This window comes from Salmo salar, chromosome ssa05 (assembly GCF_905237065.1).
Source record: "Salmo salar chromosome ssa05, Ssal_v3.1, whole genome shotgun sequence".
NCBI classification, from domain to species: Eukaryota; Metazoa; Chordata; class Actinopteri; order Salmoniformes; family Salmonidae; genus Salmo; species Salmo salar.
In genome coordinates this window covers 63013909-63033921 of record NC_059446.1, presented here as the reverse complement: position 1 = coordinate 63033921, position 20013 = coordinate 63013909, and the positions used below count along the sequence as shown (strand labels likewise).

General features: G+C 45.1%; 1 protein-coding gene across 7 annotated transcripts in view; it reads left to right on the top strand.

Annotated features, from left to right (window-relative positions):
• Nucleotides 1-16354, top strand: part of LOC106605414 (protein cordon-bleu) — a 64875-nt gene extending 48521 nt beyond the window's left edge. For 6 of the 7 annotated variants that reach the window (XM_014201034.2, XM_014201032.2, XM_045718540.1 and 3 more), the window contains 7 exons: nt 2673-2822; nt 9247-9559; nt 10376-10497; nt 10682-12621; nt 12766-12885; nt 13554-13835; nt 14365-16354. In XM_014201034.2, coding sequence (XP_014056509.2) covers nt 2673-2822; nt 9247-9559; nt 10376-10497; nt 10682-12621; nt 12766-12885; nt 13554-13835; nt 14365-14448 — 3011 coding nt within the window. In that variant the 3' untranslated portion in view covers nt 14449-16354. The remainder of the gene's footprint in view (nt 1-2672; nt 2823-9246; nt 9560-10375; nt 10498-10681; nt 12622-12765; nt 12886-13553; nt 13836-14364) is intronic. The other variant, XM_045718541.1, reaches the window with a different exon arrangement.
• Nucleotides 16355-20013: the final 3659 nt, after the last annotated feature.

Genomic DNA, 20013 nt, shown 5'->3' with positions numbered 1-20013 from the left:
TCTACACAGTGCCATCAGTCTTTCTGTGAGATCATGATCACAAAGATTTCTCTGAATATTTCTCTGAGTTTACTGCTGCTGTGTACCCATACTATGTATGTGATCACTGATATGAGTCAAAGCAGACCCCCTATTAAATGGAAATCCAAGATGACAATATTCTGAAAATCTATAGTCCACTGTTGACTAATTTTGATGAAACACTGTTACATAAAACACCAGATATGAAGTTTCTTGTTTTGTCAAGTGGCCTACTGTTCTGAAACCCCCTGGATGTTTCGATTGATGCAACAGTCAGCGTTTGAGCTGGCCACACTGTTTCTTCACAGAAATATTTTGCAAAAACACAGTCCTTACAAAGTTATGTCCTGAAAGTGACCAGTTTATTTTTGGATGCAATGTTCAGACATTCACAGAAGTAGCGGCAGCATAACACAATCATCCAAATCGGAAAATGTTGTCACGACTTTCGTCGAAGTCAGTCCCTCTCCTTGTTCGGGTGGCGTTCGGCGGTCGACGTCACCGGCCTTCTAGCCACCGCCGATCCACTTTTCATTTTCCATTTGTTTTGTCTTTGTTTTACACACCTGATTTCAATCCCACAATTACTGGTTCATTATTTAACCCTCTGTTCCCCCATGGTTTTGTGAGTGATTGTTTGTTGTATTTTCGGTCTGTCATGGTGTGCGTGTATTTGTTACTTTGTATATTTGACATTTTGAGTAAAAGTACGTTGATTACTCATATCTGCAGTCCTGCGCCTGACTCTCTACACCAGCTACACCTAGGACCCATTACAAATGTAGGCGACATTAATCCTAGCGCTAACTGAGGAAAGATTGACGTAACACAAGCAGTCATAGTTAGCTAACAGAAACCACAATGTGAATTAACTAATAGAAATAACTATTTACAATTCATCACGTCAAGGGTGAGCTCACCATTGATCAAAATAATTGAGTAAAACACTTTCTAAAAATCTAATGTAATCCGGCGATGGGTAGTGTGTGCACGCCACCCTGTTTGTTTTTTCGCGTCAACCAAAGATAAGAAGAGGAGACGAGATGAGTTTGGTCTGTTTGCAGAATGCATGTTGAAGGGGGTGTGTTGTCTATGATCATTCACTTCCCTTCATTCACTTCCGGAAGTTTACTCGAAAGATGAGTGAACTATTCCTTCACCTCATTATAACATATTTTGTCTGACAGATGTTTACGTGACACCCATAATGCATTGTATAATGTCAACAAACATGGCATCACACTTAGCTGGCAAATAGCTTAGCATTAGCTCATCATAATCAGTACAACATTCAAAAAAGTATTTTACACATATCAAAAGTGTCCATTACAATCTATGCAATAATCGAAATGCATTATTTGTCAACAGTACTTGAAAGCATGTGAATAAAACTTGAAATACATTATGCTCAATACATGCATACTGTATGCTACAGTAGAAAAGACAACACGATATACAGAAAATAAGGCACTTACTTTGATAGGAATGCACACAAGTCCGAAGTTATTATTTGTAAGGAAAACAGGAATCGAGGCAATACGAGCACCAGCCAGAAAATGTGCCAGGGGGAAAAAGTTTGTGCAAGACTGCGCAAATATCAGCATGTTTGATCTGTGGAAACACTGGGGAGGTGCTTGGGCTCTCCTCGAAGAGAAAAGTTTGTCCGGCTCAGTAAAGCCTCAAACATCCATTGTCCACAACAGTGAAATGGGCTACTTTTATGTGAGTTAATGTGGAGGCGGAACACACCTCAATTCATACCGTTGTTAGAAAATAAAACTTGTTAGAAAATAATTTGAAATTGACAAGTTGAAACAGCCTATAGATAATTAACAGGCAGCGTGGGTTAACTGTCCTTTTGCGCATCAATCAGATTATTGGAACAGTGCATTCTGACATCAGGTGCATAAAACAACTCACGCTGGGGTGACCGTTAGAGATATTTGGAACTCACAGGTGAAAAGGTTAAAACTGCAACATTTTCTCTCAGCCTCATGGCAAAATGTAAACAATAGCATGAGATTAGCTATCAAACAGCATTTTTTTTATCTGGCCCATGACAAAAAGTGTAGAATTGCAGGAAATTAGCTTTATAATTGCAACATATTTTCAGAGCTTCATGATAAAATGTGTAGACTAGCTTTACAAAACTTCAAATTCTTTGGACACAAAATGTCTTGAAATGCAGGAAGTTGTTTCCTAAAAAATGAATCTGTTTTTCTAAAACAGGGGCCCCCAAATGCGGTAGTCCGGCCCTGGCCTGGAGTGTTTTGTGAAGCTCCATTTATATCTTCCCTAGCTGGAGTCTGGGGCATAGGGTCTGATGTTATCTCTGCTCTGCTTTGTTTATTAAGGGGCACTGATTAGAGACTCTGATCAGCAAGCAACACAATTGCCACTGAGAAGCTTCCATTCAAGCGAGTAGCTTTACTGTACTTTCTCCACATACATTAAGCAGTTATAAGCAGCTTTCAGTTATTTGTAAATGTATCCATTCATTGATTGTCTTGTGTATTTTGCTTATTGTTTAATGTAAAAAAAAGAAGTAATTTCTTTCTGCACAGTATGATGAACAAAGGCAATATAATTTAAGCTTATTGATTTCCCCCATTCTAACACCCAGTGCATACTGCATCCTTCCTTTTCTTTAGGTGCTGAGCGTCCAGTGCCACTCAAACCTCTGCGAACCCCAGTACGGGAGCCCCCCCAGTTAGTCATCCCCCCACCCCCGCAGTACCCTCCCTCAGACCCAGACTCCCCCAATGCCTCACCAGAGAGCCACATGGAGGAGGCCCCTCAGTGTAGGTCTCTCATCCCAGCTGACCTCCTCTACTATTGGGTGGCCTTTCCCTCCGGCAGCCAGCCACTCTCCTACCAACCTTCATGTCTTCCTCTAACTCCTCTCCTTTTTCAGGTGCTGCTTCCCTTCCTGAACTTCATAGTTGTTGTTGATTGTTGAATGTCCTGTGTGGCTCAGTTGTTAGACCATGGTGCTTGCAATGCCAAGGTTGTGGGTTTGAGTCCCAGAGGGGACCAGTACAAAGGAAAAAAAAGTATGAAAATAACCCCCACGTGACAGTTGCTCTGGATCAGAGCTTCTGCTAAATGACAAAAATGTTAAAATCAACCTCTGTGTGTGTATCACAGTTTTCCCTCTTAACGTGTAGTCCGGCTCATGTGGACATTCTATCCAGGCTTGCCACGTCGTTCATCTCCTTTGCAGCCAGTTAAACAGTTATGAGGCCTCCTTCATAACAGACAGGCTGATAGGCCAGCTGAGCCCAATGCTGAAGGTCAGCTGTAACAGTGAAGTTCCTTGTATCCCAAATGGTACCCTATTCTCTATATAATGCTCTTCTTTTGACCAGGGCCTATAGGGCTCTGTTCAAAAATAATGCACTATATAGGGAATAGTGTGCCATTTAAAACGCAACGTTAATCAACCTGTGAGGCTTTCATCGTATGTTTTTTATCTCCTGCTGTCTGTAAAAGGCTGTGATTTTCTCTTTCTGTTGTCAGGCTGCGATAGCGGCAACTTCTTTCTCCAGGGCTCCAGAACACTTTTATCTACCCTGTCCTATTTCTATCTAATGTCTTCTTCTTTTCCCTCTCTCTGCCTCTCCCCTCCACAGTCTACTGCTGTGCCCCTGTCCATTTCCCGTTCTCCAAGCCTCGGTGAACAGACACAGACAGACTTCTCTGGCCTGCCGTCCTCTCACTGTCTTCCTCTACCACCTCCTCTCCTCCCTCGCCTCTTCTGCACCTTCATCTCTTCCTGCTGGACCTCTGCTCCTTCCATCCTCCTTTTCCTGTTCTTAGAACTGCCCCATGAACTTCCTTTCTTTCCCATCTCTACACTTTCAAATCCCTCTCTTGTTGATGTCTTTTCCTTATTTTTGTTTTTATAAATGTCTGTATATACAGTATAAACTATAAGCCATTTTTGTATTTCAGGTAGTTAGTTATACAGTGGTTGGTACGGTAGAGAACTAAGAGGAACGTGATGTGTGAGGGCTGATGTGGACAGGGATGTGTGTGATCAGTAGGCTGTTTAAGTGCAGATGAAATAGCCATACATGTGTGGAGTGATTGATGGAGACATTTTGAAATGAGGGTGTAAGGAAAGTCATACGATATCTCCAAATCAATGATTTGACGGTGGTGCTATAGGTTTCTATGTTATTGCTTAGTGTTTGTAATGGTTAGTAACTAGAAACCAGGCTGTTGTTTCTCTGCATGCTGATTGGTTGACTCCATTAAGGAGTGACCGATAAATCAATGACACTTTTTATGTGGAGGGTTCATCCTTTTTATGAGATTAACTCCTGGGACATTGGTTAGTATTAGTGGTTTTGTGAGAAGCAGCTTCACTGCGACAACATTATCAGTGGAGCGCTATATGGAAGTCACTCTTGTTTACATGTTTTTAGCTTTTACGTTGGATGTGTGAGTGAGTGAAATAAATAACTCTTCTGTATTGGCTTATCCATATATTCAGCCCTCCTTTAAGTGCCTTTGTCAATATCAGCATTCATGTGGGTTTTTAATTGTGTTATATTGTACAAAAAAAGCATTTAAAAACATGTTTATCATTACAAGTGCAAAATTAGCATGGCGTCCAAGACAGATCATTGAGATCAAGGATTTCCTTGAAATTGTCACATCCTGACCAGCAGATGGAGCTAGTGTTTTAGTTTTGGGGTCAGGACGTGGCATGTTTGTGTTGGTTAAATGTTGGGTGGATGATTGGGACTTCCAATTGAAGGCAGGTGTGTATAGTTGCCTTTGATTGGAAGTCCTATATAGGTGTGTGTGTTTTTCTTTGGGGTTGTGGGTGGTTGTTTTTGCACTGCGTTTCTAGCCGGCAGAACTGTAGCTGTTGTCACTTTGTTTGCATTGTTAAGTGGATGCTTTACTTCTTTATTTTAATTAAAGATGAGTATTCACATACCTGCTGCGCCTTGGTCCATTTCTACAGAAGACAGCTATTACAGAACCACCCACCAAAGGACCAAGCAGCAGAAGAGGAGGAAGCCACAGGAGAAGAAAATGGAGGAATGGACCTGGCAGGACGAAAGAAAATTCTGGGCGGACAAGTTAAGGGAGCTAAGGGAACCCGAGAGGCAGCCCCAAGATTTTTTTGGGGGGGGGCACACGGGTAGTTTGGCCAGGCCAGGGAAGAACTGTAAGCCAGCTACCCGTGACTACAGGGAGGTGCGTACGAGGTGGAGGGCGTCATGTTACGCTGAGGTGCGCACCATCTCGCCTATACGGACGCACAGCCCAGTTCGCCCAGTACCAGCGCCCCGCAGGTGCCAGGGCAAGGGGAGCATCGAGCCGGAAGGGGTGATGCCAACCCTGCCTCAAGACCGCCAGTGCGCCCTTTCGGTCCGGTGTTTCCCGCTAGACACACTAGCATGGAGGTGCGTGTCTCCAGGCTGGTACGTCCAATACCTGCCCCACGCATCAGGAGTCAACAGTCGTCATCAGAGCTGCCCGCCAGTCAACAGTCACCAGAGCTGCCCGCCAGTCAACAGTCACCAGAGCTGCCCGCCAGTCAACAGTCACCAGAGCTGCCCGCCAGTCAACAGTCGTCAGAGCTGCCCGCCAGTCAACAGTCGTCGGAGCTGCCCGCCAGTCAACAGTCGTCGGAGCTGCCCGCCAGTCAACAGTCGTCGGAGCTGCCCGCCAGTCAACAGTCGTCGGAGCTGCCCGCCAGTCAACAGTCGTCGGAGCTGCGCGCCAGTCAACAGTCGTCGGAGCTGCGCGCCAGTCAACAGTCGTCGGAGCTGCCCGCCAGTCAACAGTCGCCGGAGTGGCCAGACTGCGCTGAACTGCCGGAGTGGCCAGACTGCGCTGAACTGCCGGAGTGGCCAGACTGCGCTGAACTGCCGGAGTGGCCAGACTGCGCTGAACTGCCGGAGTGGCCAGACTGCGTTGAACTGCCGGAGTGGCCAGACTGCCCTGAACTGCCGGAGTGGCCAGACTGCCCTGAACTGCCGGAGTGGCCAGAGTGCCCTGAACTGCCAGAGTGGCCAGAGTGCGCTGAACTGCCGGAGTGGCCAGAGTGCGCTGAACTGCCGGAGTGGCCGGACTGCGCTGAACTGCCGGAGTGGCCGGACTGCGCTGAACTGCCGGAGTGGCCCGACTGCCCTGAACTGCCGGAGTGGCCAGACTGCCCTGAACTGCCGGAGTGGCCAGAGTGCCCTGAACTGCCAGAGTGGCCAGAGTGCCCTGAACTGCCAGAGTGGCCGGACTGCCCTGTTCTGCCAGAGTGGCCGGACTGCCCTGTTCTGCCAGAGTGGCCGGACTGCCCTGTTCTGCCAGAGTGGCCGGACTGCCCTGTTCTGCCAGAGTGGCCGGACTGCCCTGTTCTGCCAGAGTGGCCGGACTGCCCTGTTCTGCCAGAGTGGCCGGACTGCCCTGTTCTGCCAGAGTGGCCCTCCTGCCCTCCGGCCCTGCCAGAGTGGCCCTCCTGCCCTCCGGCCCTGCCAGAGTGGCCCTCCTGCCCTCCGGCCCAGCCCGAGTGGCCCTCCTGCCCTCCGGCCCAGCCCGAGTGGCCCTCCTGCCCTCCGGCCCAGCCCGAGTGGCCCTCCTGCCCTCCGGCCCAGCCCGAGTGGCCCTCCTGCCCTCCGGCCCAGCCCGAGTGGCCCTCCTGCCCTCCGGCCCAGCCCCGAGGGGCCCTCCTGCCCTCCGGCCCAGCCCGAGGGGCCCTCCTGCCCCCCGGCCCAGCCCGAGGGGCCCTCCTGCCCCCCGGCCCAGCACGAGTGGTCCGTCTGCCAGGGTCAGCCCAAGTGGCCCATCTGCCCGGCGCAGCTAGCAGCGCCACCGAAGTGGGCTACGCCGACGGTGGAGCAAGGTCCACGCCCTGCACCTGAGCCACCTCCAGGATAGGTGGGTTGGGGAGGGAGGGTGTAGCACAGTGCCGTCGGTGACGGCAGCCACCCTCCCTTCCCTCCCTTATTGTTTTAGGGTTATTGTTTATGGGTTTTGTGTTGGGGTTTTTTGTTGGTAGGTGCATTCCGGGGTCTGCACCTTGAGGGGGGTACTGTCACGTCCTGACCAGCAGATGGAGCTAGTGTTTTAGTTTTGGGGTCAGGACGTGGCATGTTTGTGTTGGTTAAATGTTGGGTGGATGATTGGGACTTCCAATTGAAGGCAGGTGTGTATAGTTGCCTTTGATTGGAAGTCCTATATAGGTGTGTGTGTTTTTCTTTGGGGTTGTGGGTGGTTGTTTTTGCACTGCGTTTCTAGCCGGCAGAACTGTAGCTGTTGTCACTTTGTTTGCATTGTTAAGTGGACGCTTTACTTCTTTATTTTAATTAAAGATGAGTATTCACATACCTGCTGCGCCTTGGTCCATTTCTACAGAAGACAGCTATTACAGAAATGGACAAGCATGAAAACATTAATATTTTATCATTTCATTAGACATTAAAGACTTAAGACCATTTGTGTATTGAGGCCATGAGGAAATTATTTGTGATTTGGGATTTTGGTCTGTGTGTGCTGGTAATGTGGCTTAGTGTGTTTCAGTATGTTGTGGATAGAGAGATGATATATGTCTATGACTGGATGTGTGTGAGAGAGTGTTACTGGCACAGAGAGAGAGTTACTGCCTGAGGGTCTTGACTTGGTTTGTGCATGGTTTGGGTTTATGTGATGGGAGCAAGGATGAGTTCATGTTTGTGTAAGATTTTGTTTTGGATGGCTAAGCCAGTGCTGGGAAAAGGTTGGGAGGGCCACTGTGTGAGTCACTGGATCTCCAGGAACAGGCTCTCTTCACCATTACAGCTCTGCCTGAAGTTGACAGGCCCAGCTCTCACACACTCATGGGCTAGGTGGCTATAAAGCATCTCTCTAACGACTTCTCAGTGATGTGCTCTGCATGCTGGCTGGATAATACTGTAAACCTAATAAATGGAACATACAGTTAAAGTCAGAAGTTTACATACACTTAGGTTGGAGTCATTAAAACTTGTTTTTCAACCACTCCACAAATTTCTTGTTAACAAACTGTAGTTTTGGCAAGTCGGTTAGGACATCTACTTTGTGCATGACACAAGTAATTTTTCCAACAATTGTAGACCTCCACAGGTCTGGTTCATCCTTGGGAGCAATTTCCAAACACCTGAAGGTACCACGTTCATCTGAACAAACAATAATACGCAAGTATAAAGACCATGGGACCACGCAGCCATCATACCGCTCAGGAAGGAGACGCGTTCTGTCTCCTAGAGATGAACGTACTTTGTTGCGAAAAGTGCGAATCAATCCCAGAACAACAGCAAAGGACCTTGTGAAGAAGCTGGAGGAAACAGGTACAAAAATATCTATATCCACAGTAAAACGAGCCCTATATCAACAAAACTTGAAAGGCCGCTCAGCAAGGAAGAAGACACTGCTCCAAAACCGGCATAAAAAAAACAGACAATTTAAGGGGAATGCTACCAAATACTAATTGAGTGTATGTAAACTTCTGATCCACTGGGAATGTGATGAAAGAAACAAAAGCTGAAGTAAATCATTCTCTACTATTATTCTGACATTTCACATTCTTATTATAAAGTGGTGATCTTAACTGACCTAAGACAGGGAATTGTTACTAGGATTAAATGTCAGGAATTGTGAAAAACTGAGTTTAAGTGTATTTGGCTAAGGTGTATGTAAACTTCCGACTTCAACTGTATGTATTAATGCTCCTGTTTTTGGCTTGATGGCCAGTGATATAAGTGAGACGTTATACAATCTAAATGTTTTGCTCCAAAGCCAAGTGGGAGACCATGGGACTACGGTATATGATGCAACATGTCAATATCGTTCATGGGGAATTTTGAGTACAGGATCATAAGGTATGTTTAAGCCTGCCCAGATCAACGTAGCGGTTTCATTGAGCCACAAGTGTGTGTGTGTGTGTGTGTGTGTGTGTGTATCTCAGAATGTATGTCTAGCTAACGTTGTATAATAACATTTCTCTCACTCTTCCCCTCTCTGCTTCCCTCCTTTCTCTGTCATGCACATGCTTGTACAACCTCTCTTGTTTTGTTGCTGTGAACTGTTCTTCTCAATAGACCACAGATAACATTGTAACTAGATCAGCTTATTTTGCGTCATTATACAGCTTTCTTCTGTCAGTTGATAATACTGATAATAATACTGATGATTATGCTGTTGATGATGATGATGATGATGATCATGTCTACCACCCCTCTGCCCGGACCCCAGCTTGGCTGCACTCTCGGCGGCTCACTGTGGCAGGACCCCAGACCCCAGACACAGAGGCGGAGGAGACTTTATCCATGGGCAGCAGTGGCAGTGGCAGCTTCCAGGACCAGGGCTATGCAGCCTCCGAGGGCATGGCTGAGGACTCTGGCCTGGTCAGCTCCCCCTCGGCCTCCAACACCACTCACCCTACCTCCCCTGACGGGAGCCTCTCCCTGGGCTCTTCTGGCTCCTCTCACCCCATGATCCATCCCCTCACCAAGGACTGTTCTAGTGATAGTGACGAGGGCTGTGCCACGTGGGGCTCCAGACACAGGTACTGTAGCTGTGCTACCACTGACCTGCTCTGCTCACTGCATTATCATAGCAATGTTCAGGGTGGACACTTAGCAAAGTCAAACTCACACTGCTTTTCAATTATTATTTCTTAGTTATCCTACCCTTATGCACTTACTACTACTAGCCTTGTCGCAGACCCTAGCTAAAGCTGCTTTTGTCATTAGAATGGTACCTAGTCTTGGATGGCCCAGTCAACCAACGAGTCAGATCCTCCCTGTGATTTACCAACTCCCTCCTCGCTCCCAGTTCTCAGTTCTGCCTCTTGTCTCTCACTATTTAGTCAGCTATCTCACGTCTCGCACGTCTCTGCACCGGCTTGTTTTTAAAGGCCTGTTTTACTGCGCCAACAGTGCTTCCTGACTGAGTCACTGCAGTCCACATGTGTTGAAGCTAAGGGGCTACCTTCCAAAGCCAGCAGCGTCACTTAAATCTGCTGGGCTCTAAAGTGAAAGCTCTGGGGTTTTTCTCAGGAAAATAGGCTCTATCTAGTCTGCAGGAGGAAAGTTATTTTTGGCTTGGCCAAGAAGAGAAGAAATATAACCGCATGCCATTTTAGGTTAGTTTAGAAAAGAAACGCATGAATAAAACAGAGGAATGCTCAGTGGACACCTTGAACTAAGTGTGAACTAAATATAAACTCAAACACAAGTACTATGAATAAATATTTCAAGGGCAGTAGACTCCACCATCACCTAAATGTAACTTTCAAACTTTTGAGTTAACTTGAGTTCTCCTTTTATGCTACCTGCAAAACAGTTCAAAACTTAACTTGTATTACCCCCTCCTCCCTTAGACACAGCAGTGATATCAGCCACAATGACAAAGCAGGCAAAACAAAGGACATCTATGAAGAGGACCTAGAGCTCACCACTCAGCTCCACCAGACTCTGGCTGATCTGGATGCTGATCTAGCAGGTGAGCTTTTAGTAGAACACGAATTCAAATAAAAATTGTTTTATTGTCCATCAAATGCACATGAATTACATACTGGAGACATCCTGGAAACCACAATGGATGCACAGGACCAAAAAAATATTTGTTGTATAGTCAATAAGCAGGCCGGCTAACACATGTATTTTCATTTGTCCATGTCCACTAGATATAAGTCACATAGATGCTGTTTCAATGCAAGAGCACCCCTACGTGATGTCCACTGAGAGCAATGACATCCCCGTGTCTGTGGTGGATATGGAGGTCCCGGTCACAGCCATAGATGAAGTCCTGGAGGACTACGAGACACCGAACATGACAGATCACCAAGCCACACTAATGAGTAGCTCTCAAAGAACGGGCAATAAAGACCTGAACCTCAGTCATCATCATTCAAGTGTTGGTGGCATACAGAACAAAAACAACAACGCCTGTATGTCTGACGGCTCCAGCAAAGTCAGCTCTGCTCAACCACAGCCCACGCAGCGCCTCAAATCACCAGGGAAGAAGCTTGCCAATGGCACCATGGGGAAAGACCATACAGCAGCGGTCTCTAAGACTAAAGTAGAAGTTCAAAGACGGGAGTCCGCTGATGGAGCTGAGAGGAAAGCCTCACCTGTCAACAGCTCTTTCGCTGTCCCAGAGAGCCATTCCAAGTCCCCTGAGGAAGAGTTTCCCACCTATAGAGGCCACGCTGCCTCCCAGGCACAAACGAAAATCACATGTAGCCCAGTCTCCCGATTTGGTATGAAGACATTCACTATCGTCCCTCCCAAGCCCGCAGTTGCAACCCGGCCTCAGAAGCCAGCAGAGGCCCCGGCCACTCTGACAACAGGTGCCATTAGAATTGACGATCAGGGTAACATGGTCAAAGTAGCCATCGCCCGAAACAAGTTTGGCGGTTCCTCTGAGTCTGGGATCAACAAAGATGACTCCGTCTCACCACTCCTGGGGAATGCCAAAGCATTCTGGAGCTCCTCGGATAAGCAGGACACTTCTGCACCTTCGGTCCCGACTAGTAGAGGGCCTGTCCCTTTCACAAAGACCCAGAGCCCAGAGTCTGAGGTCCACAAATGCACCCATCGGGTCGTAGCCTCTGAGCCACCTGCAGCCAAGGCAACACCTAAGGCCTCTGAACCTGTAGCCAAGATGGCACCTAAGGAAACATGCAAAGATGTTGTTGAGGTAACAAAGGACATCTCACAGGAAGCAGAGGGCAAGGCCCCAGTTCCAGTTTCAGAGACGCCTGTGCAGCAGAAGACTATGAAACTGAACCCTGGTATTCTCCAAGATCAGAAGAGAAACCTTTCCTTCCTCAAGCCGTCCAGGAGAACATCCAGTCAGTACGTAGCTTCTGCCATTGCTAAATACGCTGTGAAGCCCACCATGGCCAAAGCTGACAACATCCAAGAAGTACCAGCGGAGTTGTCTGGCCTCGTGAGAAAGCCACCTGGCAGTTACGGCTATCAGAAAGAGGGTAGATCCTTTCATGTAAATCCACAGCGTTCCTCTGGTACATCTACTAATGTACCAGTGAAGAAGGAGAGCAGCTCTGGGTCTGGGTCCTATCACGCCGGTGCTAAATGTTACCCTGACTACCTCTCAGCAGAGAAACGGGTAGTCTCTGGTGAGTCAACGCAAGGAGTGGACAGGAGTGGTTATGGGAGCAGTTCTACCCTGCGAGTTGCTGGAGGGAGCTCCAAGTCACTGGACTCTGATACAGTGGCCAATAACACTAAGCAGCATGGGCCCAACAATCCCAGTCCCAGACAGCAGACACAGATGACACCCCCACCACCAGCACCACAATCCCCCACTAAACAGGTACCTGCTGTCTCCAAGCCCTCGCAGGGTCCACCACCTGCACAGAGCAGATCAGAGACAGTAGGTCCCAAAGGTCATCCAGCCCTGGCAAAGAAGCCTGAACCACCACGAGCAGCTGCAGCTGCTGCCAGCAACGACCTCCCAGGGCCCCAGCAGGTCAGTCTGTTTGGGCCGGTGAAGAAGTTCAAACCTGTGATCATGAAGTCGGTCCAGATGGACACGTCGCTACACACCACTCTGATGTCAGCCATCCAGTGTGGGGATGGGAAGGAGATGCTCAGAAAGGTGAGAGAGATAGAGAGACCGTCATGCTAACTTCACAAAGATCACTGTTTTTCTTTTTTTTAAAGTGGAAGTCTACAGCTACTAATAATGAGTGTAATGTAGGGGTTTGGTTTCTAATTTCCCTGATTTTCCCTGTTGGACTAGGTATCGGACTCAAGTGCAAGCAGCACTTTGAAGAAATCGTCCTTTGTTGAGGAAGAGAATGAGCGATGTGCGCTACTGGCAGCCATTAGAGGCCAAAGTAACTCTGCAGGGCTAAGGAAGGTAAGCTATAGCCAAGAGTCAGACAGTGTTTTGCATTGGTTTTGCAATGTCTTGATATAGCACAGAGGATCTGTTGCTTGTCACTGAATAGCTCATTTCAGGAGAACAGGCAGCACTATGTTTATTATATATATATGAGTCTATTTGCGTTCCCCTTGAATGTGATGTGGTTTGTTTTCATGTAAAGGACCATGGTGAAATGAGAGGAGGAAATGTGTAGTTGTGATGGAGGCCTGATGTGGTGAGCTCTAGAATGTTCCTGCCCAGCTCACCAGCAGGAATCTCAGAAATGTGCATTACTAAATCAGGTTCTCAGGGCAATAACGTGGAATTTAGGTTTGATAAAAAAAGAATGGAATGTTTGATGGGAGTTCTTGATTCTATTCCTTAGTTACCTGTCAAATTTAGTTGGTGGAGCTAAAGTAGATCCAGGCTAGCGACAGCTTAACTTAGAGTTGCAAAGCTGTTTGAAATGCCTTTAAACCTTGGTTTTGCTGCCTAGTAAACCACTGGTGTTAACAAGGTATAAGAGGGAAATGTGTGTGTGTGTGTGTGTGTGTGTGTTGTGTGTGTGTGTGTGTGTGTGTGTGTGTGCGTGCATGTGAAAGCAGCCATCAAATGGGTCTATGTATCCGGACTGCCATTGTTCCCCTCTCTATGCTCCACAGACCATATCCCAGGCTGCAGAGGAGCTTGACAAGTTCAGGAAGACTGAGGAGGAGAACAGAACTCTGTGTGATGCCTTCCCTGCCATGCCTCCCCCTCCTCCATTTGTGCCTCCGCCACCTCCACCCCCCTCTATGCTCCCTCCTCCTCCTACCCCTCCCTCCACCCAGCCCAAGCCCACAATGGGGGGGGAGCCCCTGGGGGCTGGGGGGAATCCCGCTCTGGCCCGGGATGCAATGCTGGAGGCCATCCGCTCTGGCTCTGCCGCTGAGCGCCTGAAGAAGGTACAATATGTTCAGTACTGCAGGCAGCCACACTAACAATACATTAGCAACACACAAAAGAGGGAGACCGTTATTGGGAGCGAGTTTAGTCATCAAGTTACAGGTTGTCAATTCAATGTTTTTAGATAGAGCAAATGGAGGTGATCATAAATTACCTTTTGTGCATGCACTCACATGGGAACTCACTAGCCAGGTGACTACCCACCATTTCTTACCTAGTATTACCTTGTCTTTTGTTGCAACATGTCTGTGACGGAACAAAGAACTCCTGGGAAACATTCTGTGCTAGCTGGAGACCAAGATTCCGTCACGTAGTTCCACAGTCTGTGGGGCTGTGCAGCTTGAGCAATGTATTGTTCCATTAGATTAATCAATGAGAAAAATACAATATAAACACTTCCATTCTTTGCAAAATATTTTACTTCTTGCATGATCTGAACTCTATTAACTTAACTCAATGTCAGGCAATTTTTGATTGGTACAGAGCAAAAAATAACACTGGTTTTCATGTTTCATCTATTTTATTCAGGTCAATGCCCCCACAAAAACAGTTCAAGTGAACGGTAGACTTGGTACTATACAAGCAGCATCATCCCTCTCACAAGGACAATAAAGAATCTTCCAGAATGATTCCAGAACATCTTGCAAACCATCTGATTAGAATCGTCGTAGGCAGCCAAATAATATGTTGTCTTTCACCTTAATTTATCACTGTCCTTATGTATATGTATCCAGTTATGTGTACTTGAATAGTTGCAATAACTGGAAAGATTAATTGCTGTACAAAAGCATGTGCCAATAATTTTTGTTGCTGTTTATTAGCTGCTCTTGCTGATAATAATAATAATAATAATCTTAGGAAATTATTTTTGCTCTTTTATTATTTGTCTTTTTTTATTTTACTTTTTAATACTAGTCCACATGGAATTGATGCCTCATGCTGTTTTACTGTCAGTGTTATATTTGATTATTACATATTTGCTGTATATTTTCCAAGTAATAGGATGCAATTGATCAGACTCCTTGATATAGTGCAAAGAGTAACACTGGTCACCAGTAACACTGGTCAAGCATGACAAAATTTGGCTCCAAGGGACTCTCCTCTCCAGGTGGTGATTAGGTATATATCCCAAATTATGTATGTATCCCAAATGGCAGGCTATTCCCTATATAGTACACTGCTTTTGACCAAAACCTTATGGGCCCTTGGCAAAACTAGTGCACTAAATAGGGAATAGGGTACCATTTGGAACGTCCTGTAGTTTATTTTGCAAAGCTCTGGGTTTTTAGATCTCATCTATGCTGCTATTCAACCTTTACATGTTTTTATTCTTTGATTAATAATGCCTCTTAATATTACATTTTTACATTTTTTTTACATTTTAGTCATTTAGCAGACGCTCTTATCCAGAGCGACTTACAGTAGTGAATGCATACATTTCATTTCATACATTTTGTTTTTTCTGTGCTGGCCCCCCGTGTGAATCGAACCCACAACCCTGGCGTTGCAAACACCATGCTCTACCAACTGAGCTACAGGGAAGGGAATCTATTTATTTTAATCTTCAGAGAAAAGATTACTAACATATCCTTTCTTGACATTACAAAAGCATTTTTGAAACATTTCTGCTTATGTGTAACTATTGGTGAATAATATCACCATGACTTAGTAAAATAGTTTACTAATCAATAGATATATGAGTAACGAACAAGAGGAATGGGCTGTTACTCCATTTTCAGAAAAAAAGTCTGGTTAATATTTGCTATGATTTGATTGTTTATTTAATCACAAAGTGTTCCATGTTGTTTGCATGGGGCTCCAGTGCACAGCTTTTTGTTGTTGTATTCAACAGTAGATGTGATGTGCAGTACTGTACATGAGCTTGTCTCTCTAGACGTTTTATGGCATTACTATAGTAGTTGAAAGAAAGCAAAAGTGAATATTATAATATATTTTACAAATGAAGTACTATCAATATTGATCAGAATGACTGAATGATAGACTTAATGGGCCACCCAGTGTAAAGCATGAAAATAGGGACCACAAGATTCTAGACTGGTCTGTCAAAAGATGGATTCATAGGTTGTCCAATTCCTTAAAATTCAGTTTAGATGTTTACTTATGTTCTAGTTCAGGGGTATTCAAATCTTACCCTATGAGGTCTGGAGCCTGCTGGTTTTCTGTGTTACCTGATAATGAATTTCCCCCACCTGGTGTCCCAGGTCTAAATCAGTCCCTGATTAGAGAGGAACAATCAAAAAAAGCAAAGGAACTGGCTTCAAGTTCCAGAGTTGAGTTTGAGGCTAGAAAGTTGTATATTTTGTTAACTACAGATAAATGATTACAGTAATAAACTGTTGTTAAAATTGGAAATAAATAGAATAATAGAAATCCAATAAAATGTAGTTTTATAAGCTATTGCTTTTTTATGTTACGTGCACGTTGTTTTTGGAAGAATTTCACATTTTATTTCATCCACAAATTATACTTTTTTCAATAAATGATTTTTGTAACCATGTAACAGTTTTTTCTTCTGTACATTGATCTTAAATACTGTCTGGATGTGCACTTTAAATTACACTGTAGCTATAATGTAAGTACAGTGTAACTACTTGCAATAACCCTAATCCTAACTAGGGTTGCACATTTTGGGGAATATTCAGAGGTGGAAACTTTCTGTGGGAATTAACAGGAATATATGGGAATTAACGGAAATATATGCAAATTAATATTAATACCATTTAAATGTAGATGCTTTTTGCATTGGATATATTTACCATATCATATGGAGACAGGAACATAAACCTTTTACCTTTTCATAAGTATACATAATTGCAAATGACTAAATCCTTCCAATAGAAATAAAAAAAACTATTTTGTTATGAATTGAACTTTAATTAAGTGAGTTGACTCTTCACATGGGATGATTTCACTGAACAACAAAAGGGAATATTGAATGATCCCCAATGAGCCATCGCATCTCCCAAAAACATTTTCAACATACATCTGTAAAATGTTAGTCTACAAACTAAAGCTTTGGTTGTCTTCCTCTCAGGCTTCCATGTATTCTCCCGTAACCTCCTCAATGTCCAGAGACACGGTAGTGATGACACCATAGGCCTTGTTGATCTCTGCACCAGATAGGATGCTCTTGCCTACTTGGGGTCCAACATGTATGCTGCGGCGTGTATGGGCTTCACGCTTTTTGATGTATTTCAGAACTGCAGTTTCCTCTGCTTGGAGCAACAGTGAAGTGGCCAGGGCAGTACGGATTTCTTCTCTTACATCTGCAAGCAGAGTTTGAACATCAGACAGGATGTGATTGTCTCCCTCAATCCGTGCAATGGCTTCTGCTATAGGTTTCAGGAGTTTCAGGCTGCTTACCACTCTCTCCCAAAATACATCATCCAGGAGGATCCACTTGATGGGGCTGTCCATATCGGCAGACTGTGATATGGCCATTTCTTGGAGAGACTCCTTCCCCTCCAGGAGATTGTCAAACGTGATGACAACACCACCCAAATGGGTGTTGCTGGGCAGCTTCAATGTGGTGCTCTTATTCTTCTCACTTTGCTTGGTGAGGTAGAATGCTGCTATAACTTGATGACCCTTCACATACCTAACCATTTCCTTGGCTCTCTTGTAGAGTGTATCCATTGTTTTCAGTGCCATGGTGTCCTTGAGGAGCAGATTCAATGCATGAGCAGCATGCACAGGCCCTCTGTGGGCTCAATAGCATCTCATTAGGGTGAAAGATCTTGAGAATCATCTGTACATGTGATGGAAGAATGCACTGTGCATGCAGAGGTTTGCAATTCCATTGAATTGGGGATAGTTTAACCAAAACATGCCACAAGTCCTAGAATTGCCTTGTGTATCCCACAAAAAAAAGGTTTACTGTTATTGTCACGTCCTGACCAGTAAGGGGTCATTTTGTTATTGTAGTTGGTCAGGACGTGGCAGGGGTGTGTTTGTTTTGTGTGTTTCGGGGTTTTTGGTTTATGTTCTATGTTTTCTATTTCTGTGTGGGTTTTCTAGTTTGTCTATTTCTATGTTAGTTTTGGGAACGACCTCCAATTAGAAGCAGCTGGTTGTCGTTGCTTCTAATTGGAGGCCATATCTAAGTGGGTTTATTTTCGCTTGTGTTTGTGGGTGGCTGTTTCTTTGTATAGCTGTGTAGCCTTACAGGACTGTCGTTCGTTTTCTTGTTTTGTTTAGTGTTCACGTTTAAAAATAAAAGTATAAGTATGGACACTTACCACGCTGCGTATTGGTCAGATGATTTCTCCTCATCAGAAGACGAAGCTTATGACAGTTATAAGCTATCTTTTTTTATGAATTTAAGTAAAATTCCACAAATTCCAGGGCTTAACTTCCCATGAAAAAATTCTGGAAAAATTCTGGAAATCTACCGGAAAGTTTCCAACCCTTTGCAACCCTAATCCTAACCATATCCCTCACCCTAATCCTAAATACAGTGTAAGTGCAATGTAACAATGAGCTTATAACTGCAGGGTAAAATCTTATGTATTGATAATTTGGTAGTGTAGCAAGTTCTTGAGTCATGGAGCAGTTAATCTAACATGCAGTAGATGTGTTTCTCATTTAGTTGTTGGCTGTGGTTATTGTTGTCCTTATGAAATCTGGAAGCCAAACAGACCTCTATCTTATGATGCCACCAGGCTTACATGTTGTTTTGAGAGGATTGCCACATCAGAGCTCTCCCAACTATTCCAAGCTACTCTGAACCATGACTCATCATGTGGTCATAACTGACATATAACTTTACTTAAACTGTATTCCCTGACCATACTGGTTTAGGTTTCCCCAAAAATCCTATAGATGGCCTCCTGGGCCCTAACATTTCAGCGTTTGCAGATCTGAACGGTCTGGATCGGTATAAGCAGGGTAGTGGTGATTTTATTACACTGTATTGATTCCATCTTACAGATCTACCCAGTTAGGGCCAAGGGGAAGGGGTTAGTGAGAGAACTGAGACTGGCAGTGGGAGCAATGTCCCTTCACTTCAGCTTCACAGGCTCCCTGCTCTGCTTTGCCTGATCTGCCTCTCTCAAAGGCCGGGCAGGCCCTCAAAAAGTAAGTGATCTGGGGATTGGGTTTCTGGGTATGTGTCTGTTGTCTGCCATGCGACCAGATTTCACCATATACAGAGAAAGTATGTGTCCCAAATGGCTCCCTATTCCCTGTATAGTGAACTACTACCCTATGGGCCCTGGTTAAAAGTAATGCTCTATAAAGGGAATAGGGTGTCATTTGGGACAGTGACAGAGAGGGTAATCCTCTCCACACTGTAGGTCTGTAAATACTTGCTGGCCCACAGGCCCTCTGTCGGTCAGAATTCCTGCTCATTTGTGGCCATTCTCTGTCTTATGAAACTAACTGCAGCAAGACAGAGTGTTTGGTTGGTTCCAAGCCAACCGCCGCCACAACCGTTAATGCAGAAAAACAAATCTCTTTCTAAATCAAGACTTACTGGCAGCTCATGACACAGCATAGAAGAAGGTAGTGGTTAACTCACCGCATTCATGGTTGAGAAGGATGATAGCTATCAATACTTTTTTGTGTCTTAACACCATTTCCATGTGTTACTTTTGTAAGTAAGATAGATTCCTGCAATATCACATTTTATTTGTCACGTACACAGTTTCATCAGGTATAAAAGTTGCAGCGAAATGCCTGAACATCATTGTAATGAAAAACGTGGGAAGAGCAAAAACAGCTTTTCAATGCAACCATGTTCACGTTAGCCTCGGCTCCCAAGATTGGCCAAAGTGAAAGGCTGTGACAGAGGCTATGGTCACATGGGCCTAATGCATGAATAATGTTACAGGGAGGAGATCTGATCCAAGGTGTGATGTTGTGTCTGTGTACAATGCCCTTTTATATTGTGGCGTGTTTGGCAGGGTCACGCAGCATGGAACCACCGTTGTTCTCTTCACCCAGATACTGCAGGTCCAGGACGGGTCCTCTGTCTTCCCTACCCTGTCATTAGGCAGGCTCAGCTGAGGAAAGTTCAAGACTTACAACCTTTTGCACTACGGACTCTTTGAATTATTGCCCATGGTTGAGTTCATGGAGTAAATCATATTGTAGGTGTCTTACTAGAATAATCAGATTGATAAATCACATACTGTGGCATATTAATAACACAATGGC